Raw genomic sequence first — 12687 nt, forward strand, 5'->3', positions numbered from 1 at the left:
GCAATGGCACTGACATTTGGACAGAAGGTGAGGATCAAAACACAAAACCCACACTTAATACTCAACCTGTTATACTTTCTCAACCACTTTGCAATACTGTATATTATATAATAATATACACCATGCAAGCAGTGGTGCCACTATGCAGTACTTTAATATACTGGGATTTGTAGGTGTTGTGCTATTAAAGTATGCAAGATGGAATGTACATATCTATCTTGCTGCTTTCGAGGGCTGCAAGGAAACTAAACCCTCAAATATCCTACGATCAGGTGTGAGTCACAGACAGATGACAGTTCCCTTCTGCCTCCATCAACACAGCGGGCCACAGTTTGACGCATACAGTCAGATGACTCGTCACAACTGGTAACACGTTTTGTTTCAAGTGTACGTAGATATTTATGTGAAGAGGTTACAGCAGATGATGGACAGATTACAGTCATTCTCCTTTATTTTTTGTTTTAATAAAAAAAAAAAGACATCAACAGGAAAAACTCACCAGCAACAGCAAATAAATATCGTTATATACAGTGTAGCGTGATAGAAAGTCTGTTGTGTTCCTCCTGCTATACTACACCCCTCTGGTCCTCGTGAGAGCGCTGGTGGAAGACGAAAGAGACTGCAGCATCCCAGGAGGCTTTCAGCACTTGGTCCCTCAAGCCCCTCTTGTCGAAGCAATGGTTCCACTGGGAAAGGTCACTGGTACAGTCAGAGTCATCTGCAGGAGGCCGAACCTCTCTGCCATTCACACAGCGGCGACAGCGAAACCTAACAACAAAAGAGGGAGGAAGAGAGGGGCTGATTTAAAACATTCTAAACATTATGATAATACTTTATTATTTATGATAAAATGAAATCACTGAGCGCCAGATGTAGAAATGATGGTTATGCACAAAAAATATGCATCAACCGGTATTAATAAAAGAATGTTTGGTGAGAATGTGTGCATCTAATGCAGATTTCACACCAGCAGACACTTGCTTTTCCAGAGTCAGCTGAGCATGATATGATAAGGTGGAGATGTAATACAGGGTGAGAGAGGGAGGCCAAAAGTGAAACATTGGGTCTCATTCAAGAACCATTTGAAACTCTTTTTTTCTGTGAGGTTTGTTCGTACAAGTGTCCCAAGTCAGAGTCACCACACTCTCTTAACTGCACAAACATGTAGTAAATGACTAGCCTGATGAGTGCCAACTGTTCATGAGGAGGTGTTCATGCCTTCTTCAATATAGAAATGCATAAGGAGTGAGAGTGTGCAATACTTCTGTTTCCAGTACTCTGCACCTCACTACAATTCTTGGAGTACGTTTTTTCTTAACAGAGAACAGTAAAACTGTTAACAACATGTGATCAGAGCAACGCTAAACTGTGACAGACATAAAGAGGGAATGTCTTACACGAGGCTAGATAGTAACATGAGGTGTGGTCAAGGAAACATGACAGTTTCAGAGATATTAGACAAGATAATATTATAGCCTTTAGTAGGTGACTTTACACTGGCGGCTGCAATGCAGGATGCTGCTGAACAGCAACCTGCATAAAGACCATGGGGCAGCTGTTGAGGAGAACTTTCCTATCAACCACTGTAATGCATCAGTTACCATGAAATATGGTAATAAAATGATAAAAATAAAAAAAACTCATATGTGCCACTTAGGAATTAATTTGTTTGTACAAGAAGGTTTGTGATTTCACAGATAGTGTCACACTTTCCAGTCTAAACAGTTTTGCCTTAAAAGTCAAGTCCCAACCACACAGTTCCCTGCCTGCCAGAAGGAAGCGTGACTCCAGCCCATGTCATTCATCTGAGATTCCCAGCTCCACATCCTCACTGCTTCGCAGGTCTTCATCCTCATCACCTGGCTGATTTCTCTCCAGTCCCCCTCCATCTTCCTCCTGTAATCCTTTTTTCACTTCCTGGTTCTCTTCTTCAGCTCCCTGTGCACATTCGCCAGCTCCTCTTTCTTTTCTGACCTAAAGACCCTAATTTTTCCTTCAAAGCCTCATCAGCCTCATTGGACTCAATTTTCACGGTGCAAGTGACAGCTGCCTGGAAGTGTACAAGACATTTGTACACACAAGGAGGCGCACCAGATTGTGATCAGATCTCCCCAGGAGACTTAGGTGATGAGTTAAATGATTCCTTGTGCACAAAATAAATCCAATATTTTGTAGAAAGACCACAGCAAACACTGGGAGTTTAGTGTCCATTCAGCACGGGCAAGTTAAAATAATCAAGTGCCTGTCTCAAGTACTAAAACAAAAAAAACAAAACATACCAAGTAAAGAAACTAGAGGAGAAAGAAACAGGCTGCCACTACTCACTATCCCACTATCAATTTGCATATATCTGAGCAGTTATTTGGGATTGCCTGACCATCTTTAAAGGCAATTCAATTCTCAGCAGAATCAACAGAGACAGCAGCATTAACAACTTGTGAGACAACTTTGTTTTTTACTTGTCATGGGTGTCGCTGGTGGTGTCCTCATTGAGAGCGAAGAGTTCTCTGAGTTCACCCAGAGAGAAGTGACGCTCCACGTCCTGCTCCTCATCCACCACACAGCTGCTCAGGGCTTTCTTGTGGGCCTGCCTCTGCAGGATCTTCTCCTCAATTGTCCCCGTCTGTCACACAAACACACAAGGAAAATGTGGAAACTCTGCAGACCAGCTGTCTGTAGCCTTGCTGCTCTGACACATTTATTATGAAGTCCTGAACTTTGTTCTATATCAGTAGGAAAAACATTACTTATTTATGAAAATATGACTGTGTATTACTTAAAACTTAGACATTAGGAAGAGGTGATGATCTGTTTTATGTTATGTCTGCATCTTATGAGCTGTGTTAAACTGACAGAGAGCAGCCTGTAGATGTAGCAGGTCTTCTTCTGGCCATCTCTCCACACCCGTGCCATCGCCTGCTCGTCATTGGCTGGGTTCCAGTCAGGATCAAACATAACCAAGCGATTAGCACCTATCAGATTCAGGCCACATCCACCAGCCTTGCTGCTCAGCATGAAGATGAACTCCGGGTTCTGGGAAACAGATTGATTTAGATGCTGTTCAACTGCTTTTCAAAGCTCACAGTGTCTTAATCCACTTTTCAACTCACAGATGGGCTGTTGAATCTCTCCACAATCTTGGCTCTTTTCTTGATGGACATTGTGCCATCCAGTCGAACAAAAAGGTATCTGTAAAAGACCAAGAGGCGGGCTGTTGCACACTTTCACTGACAAATCATGTAATACAGACACAATTAAATGGTTGTTTCCTGAAAAGCACCTTCTAGATCTGCATAGCTTTTCAAAGAGGTCCAGTGTTTGAGTGTAGTTGGAGACGAGCACCACCTTGTCACTAGTTGTAGTCCTCGTCATTGCAAGGATGTAGTCAAGAACCAGCATTTTACCTGGAAAAAAAACAACTTCTTACCAATGAATACAAAGATCAAGCACCTTTTTTTAGCTCATGTTAGAGAATTGCAATTATTAAACCTGATTTTTCGTCCACTGTGTGGCAGCAGAAACTAGCTACTATGGCAAACTTGCAAACAATTGCTCAGTTACAGATCCAGCAGATACAGAGCAACATGAGCATTCAATTGTTTCTTATAGCTGAGAGGTGCTGTGTACGTAGTGCACAGCTCAGTGAACAGTGGGTTTATCAGAGCTTTTCCACTGAAAAATGCTGCCTGCTGCAGCTGCAACAATAACTGATGAGATTGCTGAGACTGAACCAAAACTGAGCTGAACACTGAAAAGCTCCATACAGCTGCAGGAAACAGCAGAATGGTGATAATTCTCTCTCGGCTTGTCATTAAAAGCAACACCTTTCACATACAACATGTATCTTCTTACACTGCACCTTATACATGGAACAACCTGCAGAAGGCCTTACGCTTGGACTCTCTGCCGCCACTACAGCTCTTCAAAGGCCTCATTTCAGACCTAGTTTTAACTGATTGTCAATGTTTTTAACTCGATGTTGCATTCCATCTTAAAAATTGAACATTGTAATATTTTCCTACATTTTTATTATTCACTTTATTATTCACTTGAATGCATGTTATTATTCTGTATTTAACTGTTTCATTGTCTGACATTGTTTTGTTTTGTATCTCGACACCACTGGAAATGAGGATACCTCCTCAATGGTCTTTCGAGGTGAAATAAAGGTTCAATGAATGAATGTATTGACTGCAGCCACATTGACCATGTTAATTACAAATATATTTTGAGACATTCTTCAGAAGTTTAAATAGTTGATGGACAACTAAAATTAAAGGTCCAGTGTGTAGGATTTAGAGGGATCTATTGGCAGAAATGGAATACAATACTCACATTTATGTTTTAATTCGGGCATAATTACCTGAAAATAAGAATTGTGTTTTTGTTACCTTAGAACAGACCCCACCCAGACGAGGTAAGGTTTTCGGTTGTCGTTGTCTTGGTTGTTTTTGAACCACATATTTTCACCAGATAACTACTAAACCAGATAAATTACTAAATTTTACATCATGATAAATGTCAACATTGCGCAATATAGAAAAAAGTATCACAATCTTTATTTTTTGTCATATAGCCCAACCTAAGCTTCCTGTAAGGATGGACCTCCTGTCCAAGTGGGACAGAGTATTTCGCCCAAGTGTCCGTCAACTCTGAGTATGGCCATTGAGAGAGGTCGGCCACTCTTAACTGACCTGGCACCCTCAATTTGTGAGACCTTGCAGAGTGAAAGGGCTCCTTCCACAAAGCTGGGCTGCCTCAGCCTTGAAGGTTCATGTTGCAGCTATATATTTAAACCTTTAAATATTTAAAGGTCTTGTCCCCCAGCTATAATAATCAGCCCATAGAACTGGAGGCATACCATCCCACCGATTTAGATCCGAGGTGAAGAAGAGAGGGCTAATATGCTGTGTGTAGTTCAGGCATTGAAGATGTATATTGAGGTAACGCAGAGCTTCAGGCGGTCAGAGCAGTTGTTTGTCTGCTACAGCTCAAAGAACAAGGAACATGCCCTATCCAAACAAAGGTTTATGAGGTAGCAGGTAAACCCGCCCACTGTAATCTGTCATTCTGTCATGAGTGTGGCCACATCCTGGCACAATGAGGGGGCTCATCACGAAGCCAACAAATATAAAATATACATTTCCTTTGTCAGGTTTTGGATTTTTTCTCCACATTTCTTTTTCTCTGTAGACAAAAAATATACAATCTAATTTCATTACAGAGCTGGAGTCATGACATGGCTACCCTAGCTCAGCATTAAAACAGACTAGCAGCATGAGGAAACAGCTAGCCTGGCTGTGTCCAACGGTCAGAAATATACCTGTCTGTATGTGTAATCTGACACAAACAGAAATGTAAAAACAGGAAATGACTGGGGGCCCATGGTTGTTGGAAGGTGGAAAAAATCACTGAAGCATACCTTGGTTAATGGTTGGTAATAGTAGCAAGTTAAACATTCAAAAATATTGTTGTCCTGTGAGTTTAGTTGTTTACTTGCACCTTTGACAGGCTGTGAATGAGTCAAACAGATCTGTCCAAATGTAAGATAGAACCATGAGTCAACAAAATAGTTTGAAAAAAGATTTGTCCATCAGCTCCCCCACCCCAACTGACTGCACTCCACAATAACCATTAACCCCTATATAATAATGATAATGATGATGATGAAAGCAGTGGCTACACAGCTTAAGATCTTTATCTTACCCCTGCTTGAGTGAGTCAGTTCTAACTTTGTTATTGTAGGTGGAAAGCAGGTCATGCTTTTTTAAACCCATCAGAGCTGTACTGCGCTGTAATGTAAACGTTCTTACCAGAGAGCTGAGGCTCCACAGCTTTAGGACAGTAGCCAGATGGAAACAGATCCACCGCCCCCTCAAAGCCCTCCTCACCCTCCATGCACTTCTCATATATGAGAGCTGGGTCTGGGACACAGAATAGTGGTTAGTATTTTTACCAAGTAGCAGATAATTCTAAAATACGCATATCAAATTGATTGTATGTGGGCAATAGCATGAAAGACAATAGTTGTACATCCTCAACCTCGGTTTCCCCTGTCATGTGTGTTGCCTTTGAGCCTGTACAACACCGATTCCAAAACATGTGGGGTGGTATGTAAAATATGAATCAAACAGAACATGATCACTTGCTGATCCTTTTTGACATATAAGCATAAAACCATTGCTGGTGGTTTGTTTGCAAATACCAGCATTTTGTAAAATTTACGATTGACACAGCGTCCCAACTCTTTTGAAATCGGGGTTGTATTTGAGTAAACTGTGCAACTGCTTCAGAAAGTGAGATTGTGGACCAGGACAATGTTCACAGCTGTAACATTTTACAGTGTGTTATATTTGGCTTAAGCACTTACGATTGCACAGTTTCTTGAGTGATGTGATGGAAGACAAGGAGGAGATACTTATTTTGCCCTCTTGTAATGTCTCAATGGGTTTGGCCTGCCTCAGGAAGTGCTTATAGAGTTCTGTCTGCAGAGGACTCAACCTGCAGGGAAATAGTCACAGCCACATTCATGAGGTTTCTACATATTTAAATGAAGTATACTCAGATATTATATAAAAATATTACAATATGCAGTATTACTTTGAGAGCACGGTTGATGCTCAATACTTTTTTTGAACTGACTGAGATGTGTCCATAAATATTTTCTGATTTAAATTAAGTGGATACAAATTAAGGTCTTGCTTGCATGTTTGTCTGGAGACAGCATTCTAAACTATTGTTAGTGTTATTATTGTTTATAACTATTGGTTTCTGCTCAAAGTAAATGAAAAAAAGTTCAATTTCAATGAAACTATGAAAGGTGTTTGTGAAATCCAACCCTAAAATCTATGTTCATGCCAACAGTCAACATTTTTTAAGAGACAAAAATCAATTAAATATCCCATTTCTGCTTTTACGTCAAAACCTCTCAACAGAAACCAAGCGAATCCTCGTACCTGCAACACACAACCTGCTCAATCTTCACAGGAAGATATTTAGACAAGATATCAGATGTTCTCCTTATCAGACACCTGTTGAGGCAGAAAACACAGTGGGATGTCAAACTCAAAAGATGGTCAAATAATCAAAACATTTTCACACCCAGTACTGTATTATATCAAAGTATTTGTTCTGTTCAGTGTACTGAAGTAGCTGATCACATGATATGGTTAAACTACTTTTTAAAAATGTTTTTTAATGCAGTTGCAAGAACAATACTTTATGCTCATACTTTGAGATGTCTGATTTGAAAGAGAACTTATTCTAGTTCTCATTCTAACTATTCTGATGATCTATTAACTCCCCCTGCTCTTTGTTTCTATCTGCAACATGTCTCTCTTTTTCTGTGACTCGCTCTGCAGCAAGTGTTTGTTAGAGTGGCTGTTATTTGGGGTGCCCAAATAATCAAAAAAACATTTGATGTTGATGATTTAGTAATACACCAATGCATCAACCAATAATCTGGAGCAGTCTATTGTCAGTCATATGGATATCTATCACAGTGTATGTAATCTTACACAAAATCTATATATATCAGAGTTAGTTGTCTAGAAACTCAATTGAGAAACTGCTCATGGATGAAACAACCAGACAGAGATGTCTTTTTGGTAATCCTGCCAATTCTATACCTGACCAACAATGGTTTATCTTATCTTATGTTTCAAAACTGGTACCAGTCACAATGTAGTTAGCAAAAAATAATGCTACAGAGTTCAAAGAACAAATGAAAGCAGCACTGTGAAATCTTGAATGTCTTCAGTGATTTTGTTTTCATGTATGTACAACTGCAGGTAAAGTGGTTTGGAGTACACATTTACTTTAAATGTATTAGTTTGTAATGCAGAAGAGCACAAGCACAGCACAAACACTTGGGCTAATAAAGAGTAATAAGACAGAAATAAAAAAAAAAAACTAATTTGAGCTCACCTGTTGACGATGCTGATCAGCTCCTTGAGTTTCTCTTCTCCAGTCTGTCTGTCTTTATCACTGGCATCTGCATCTCGGCCCTTGAGAATGGGAAGCTCAAATCGCTTTTTAAACTCCTGGGCGGTACCTGCCATTGAGGTGAAAAATAAATACAGGGATTTGGTAAAAATACAAGAAATAATTCAACTAAATGTGTTTTAGCTGCTTTGTGTACGTGAAGCTGCTTACCAAGGATCCCAGCATTTACAAAGTGGACCAAGCTGAAGTACTCCAGCAGATCGTTCTGGATGGGGGTGCCTGATATCAGCACTCTCCTCTGGGCACTCATGGTATTTAGGGCCTGGTATGTCTGGTTGTCAGAGTTCTTCAGCCGATGGCCCTACAGCACATGCAACTATTAATGTTACATCATCGTGTCTGTCAACAGTTCTTGACAGCTCTGACGTATAACGATGAGATGAAATACCTCGTCACAGATAACAAGCCCAACTTTGCCCCTGTGCAGAACCTCTGCGTGCAGTCGAAATGTCTCATATGAAATGATCAGGATAGGGGTTGGTACTCGCAAACCATGCTGAGAGATGAAGTTCACTAGAAATCAGAAAAACAAACCAACAATTAAGAAGACAATTCATAAACTCTGCAGCTAGGTTGGGTAAGCTGTGCAGGTGCAAACAGTGGCCTGACCACTGAATGACATAATCATCCTATAGGATACCTTGTATGATGTTTTAAAATATATAGTACCTGTCTAAAGTTTGGACACACCTTCTCATTCTATGGCTTTTCTTTAGTTTGATTATTTTCTACATTGTAGTTTAATATTGAAGACATCAAATATAAAAAAGACACATACAGAATTATGTAGTAAGCAAAATAAGTGTAAACAGAGAAAAATATCTTGAACAAATTGGCTTTTGATTTGATGACAGCTTTGCCCCACTGTTGGCATTCTCTCAACCAGCTTCATGAGGTAGTTGCCTGGAATGCTTTTCCAACAGTCTTGAAGACGTTCCCATATATGCTGAGCACTTGTTGGCTGCTTTTCATTCACTCTGCAGTTCACTCATCCCAAACCATATCCACTGGGTTTACGTCAGGTGATTGTGGAGGCCAGGTCACCTGATGCCATCTAGTGACTTCATCACTCGCCTTCCTGCAATTTCCCAGCTTGGGATAAATAAAGTATATCTATCTATCTATCTATCTTCCTGCTCAAAGAGCCCTTACATAGCCTGGAGGTGTGCTTTGAGTCACTGACTTGTTCTCTTCTTCTTCTTGATCATGATCAGTGGTGGTTTCTTTGCTGCAAATTGACCATATTGACCTGATTCAAGCAGTCTCCTCTGAACAGCTGATGTTGAGATGTATCTGCAACTTAAACTCTGTGAAGAATTTATATGAGCTCTGAGGTGCCATTAACTGGTGATTTCTGAGGCTGGTAACTGTAATGAACTTATCCTCTGCAGCAGAGGTAACTCTTGGTCTTCCTTTCCTGGAGCGGTCTTCACAAGAGCCAGTTTCATCATAGTGTTTGATTGTTACACTTGAAGATATATTCAAAGTCCTTGAAATTTTCTGGACTGACTGACTGACAGTCATGTCTTAAAGTAATGATGAAGTGATGTTTCTCATTACTTAGTTGAGCAATTCTTGTGATAATATGGATTACTACAGTAGTCAAATAGGCCTATTCACCGTACAACAACAGTACAATGGCACATCTCCACTGATTTTTTTCTTTGAAGAATCTCAGATATGCCATATTTCCCTTTGTTTAAAACATTTTTTGTTTACTACATAATTACATGTGTTCTTCATAGTTTTCATGTCTTCAGTATTAATCTACAATGTAGAAAAAAACAAAAAAAGCCACTGGATGAGAAGGTTTGTCCAAACTTTTAACTGGTAGTGAATGGAAAGTCCTTTTTCCAACACATTATGCTTGTTTTGGCCCAGTTGCAGCAGTAAGCTGAAAAGTCGGGCTTGAATTCTACAAAATACAAAATAAATACAAATACAAGCCTCCTCCTTCAAGCTGACCTCATGATGTTTACTCTAGCACATTAATGAGGTTAGGTTCCTTTTGGCCAACACTTATGTCCATGACAAGGTATTAAATAATAAGACTTTGTTGCGGACACTCATGACACAGAAGGGAGGGGTAAATTACCTAGTTGTCTATCGATCTCATCCTTTGAACCTCCATCGATGGCCACTGGTGTGACACGTCCCCCCAGCCACTTTCCTACTTCATTGTACCAGTTCCGAACCAGACTGGAAGGTGAAACCACAATGGCCTTGTCTATCTCTGGCTTAGCGTCAGGGCTTTGGCGTAGCAGGGTCCACATGAGGGTGATACACTGCAAAGTCTTCCCCAGGCCCATCTCATCAGCCATGATGCAGCCATACGATCCTGAGATGCGTCTGCCTGTAGCACACTCCCACAGGAACTTCACCCCCTCAAGAAATTAAAGACATCTATTTTTAATTTAAAAGAAATAAAATCTAACTTACTTCACCACTATCTCACTGGAGGTTTCAATTGCATCTAATGGTCCTCCTAACATCTCAGGGATGAAGACTGTGAGAAGCGATTAATTGATCCAGAAAATCCTGGTCACTCTTGTCAGTTTGTTTTGTCAATCTACTGTTTCCAAGGACAAGAAACAACTTACTTCTCATTCAGTGTGTAAGTTTCTGACAGGAAACGATGTAAGGCCATTTAATGTAAGATTCTACATCTCTACTGTTTAACACTGTTGTTATGATAAGTGCAATATATAAATGTCATACCTTCTATGGCCATATTCATTTGGTGAGTAAAATTTAGAGAAACTGAAACTTGGGTTTACCTCTCTCTGATGGGGTCTGAGCACTTTTCCTAAAACTGGATCCACAACAACATGGACTGGTAGTTTTTCTCTGGACAAGACAAAGAACAAATGCTTCCTTTTATTACAAAAACTCCAAGCACTGATGCAGCAATGCCAGTAAAGCCTACGCAGCATTTTCTTAAAGTTGCACAAGGCATGGTTTATGACTACAAATCCATACATCTGATCAGCAGGGGGAATATGGGGACTTCATGTACTAAATAATACTAATAACTTACTCAGCTTCTTCAAATGATGTCGTTATTTATTTATTGATTATTTATTTTTTCTTATTTCTGTATACTTACTTATGGGAAATCTCCACACTAAAAGCAAGAAAGATTCAAACTGTCTCCTGACCTGCAGAGAGTGCTGTGTCTGGATGGAGCAGGACTCTCCACTTACATACTACTAGCAATCATTTATCTGGTCCTATTTGGAATCTTGGCTTGTTCAGCTTTAACAATCAAACCTTTTCACTGGAGACCAATCAAAAGATTTAACAGAGGAAGGGTCCAATGTGTTTTGAACCTACTTGTCAGCTTTGATCATCTCATGAGCACTCAGAGCTGGGGGCTCATAAAGAACCAAAGCATCTTCTGCAAAGGGATCGTGAAGTGCTTTCCTTGATCCTGCACGCTTTAGACCGAGTGCACGGATTCCAAGAGAGCCTGCAGTAATACGTCAAGAGAGCAGTGGAAGTAAATCTCTAGCTATTGTACTAGATTTGAAAGAGAAACCACAGTGAAAAGAAAAAAATGTTACCTGCATAATTTGGAATAGGAATTTTAAATGGCTTGGAGAGGATACTTCGAATAAATTCCTCCTGTAGAAAGGTCGTTAAACACGTGAGCCTAGACATGGTGTCAAGTTACAAAATTACTGTATTCACAAGCAAGATTTCTGCAAAGATTAAATTTGATAGTACATGACATTGCTTACATGTTTGTTGCCATCCATACATGCAGGCGGGTTGATCAGCTGTTTCAGAGGCTTTCTGAAGGGAGAAATATGGACTCCTCTCATCTCATCATCACTCTTTTGTCTTTTGTCCTGTGAAAAAGCATTCCAAAACATTCAGTTCCAACTGCACCAATGTTACCAGCAGATGATATTCACTATCAATTTATCACTCACTCAATTGTAGTTTTTCCCGTTTTCCCAAAAAAGGTATGGAGAAAGCTATTATGAGGAACGCATCTAGTGCGACGCTCTCGCAAAACGTCTGTTTGTGCATTGCTTATCCATAAATGACACTGACTACACATGTAAATGTGAACATTGTGTAAAAAAAGCGACGGTCTCCATACAGAGGACCAAACATTAGCGCTGTTTTACAGTCACATCCAGATGTGACAGTTTTGAATGAAACTCTGAATATATAATAGGCATGCTGATCTACTTACAGTTCTACATGTCCACTCATCATCTTCATTGGAATCTTCTGTTTGCTTCCGTTTAGCAACCTGACTGGGAGCAAGACTCCGTCTCTGGGATTATGATTTTACACAAAGAGGAGAGGTACTAGTTAGTGAACGTTAACATGAAAGTTGGTGGTCAACAGCCGAATGCAGCCTTCAGCATCAGTGAAATAAATAGCTAATAATAACTGCTTACCATTTTCCTTCTTTCTTCGACGTGGGTGTTAGGTTGAGAGAACTCTTGTTACCCAGAACCAGCTAGCTTAGCGGCTCTGCCTGTTTCATGTCCACAGCAAAGACGCTCTTGTTTGTACTGCTGTTCAGCTGTTACTCAACTGTTACTGTAGACCACTGACCTACAAGATATTACTGTAAGCAAGAGTTACTACAGTCGTCTACGGTCATTGTAGTCCCATGGCAGACTTAAAACAGCATTATTTTACAGGCAACCGCACTTTCCCCTC

The 12687-nt window shown here is 40.1% G+C and overlaps 1 protein-coding gene across 2 annotated transcripts; it reads right to left on the reverse strand.

Annotated features, from left to right (window-relative positions):
* Positions 1–503: 503 nt before the first annotated feature.
* rad54l (RAD54 like) lies at positions 504–12687 on the reverse strand. 2 transcript variants are annotated; one of them, XM_041935589.1, is made up of 18 exons: positions 12420–12687; positions 12209–12292; positions 11745–11855; positions 11568–11628; positions 11338–11473; positions 10782–10851; positions 10100–10388; positions 8393–8517; positions 8155–8305; positions 7927–8053; positions 6957–7031; positions 6371–6501; positions 5814–5924; positions 3281–3404; positions 3111–3189; positions 2854–3033; positions 2460–2623; positions 504–768 (listed from the first exon to the last, which is right to left on the reverse strand). In XM_041935589.1, the coding sequence occupies exons 1-18, from the start codon at positions 12420–12422 to the stop codon at positions 567–569; spliced, it is 2223 nt and encodes a 740-aa protein (XP_041791523.1). In that variant the 5' UTR covers positions 12423–12687; the 3' UTR covers positions 504–566. The 2 variants fall into 2 exon arrangements, with proteins under 2 accessions (XP_041791523.1, XP_041791524.1); XM_041935590.1 differs by lacking the exon at positions 12420–12687 and having other exon boundaries at positions 11568–11656.

Source organism: Chelmon rostratus, chromosome 4 (assembly GCF_017976325.1).
Source record: "Chelmon rostratus isolate fCheRos1 chromosome 4, fCheRos1.pri, whole genome shotgun sequence".
Classification (NCBI taxonomy): domain Eukaryota; kingdom Metazoa; phylum Chordata; class Actinopteri; order Chaetodontiformes; family Chaetodontidae; genus Chelmon; species Chelmon rostratus.

Coding starts and splice junctions, on each gene's coding strand:
- rad54l (XM_041935589.1), bottom strand. Junction 11,856..12,208: donor ATGAGTGGACATGTAGAACT/GTAAGTAGATCA, acceptor GCTTTTTCACAG/GACAAAAGACAAAAGAGTGA. Junction 8,306..8,392: donor GGCTTGTTATCTGTGACGAG/GTATTTCATCTC, acceptor CATGTGCTGTAG/GGCCATCGGCTGAAGAACTC.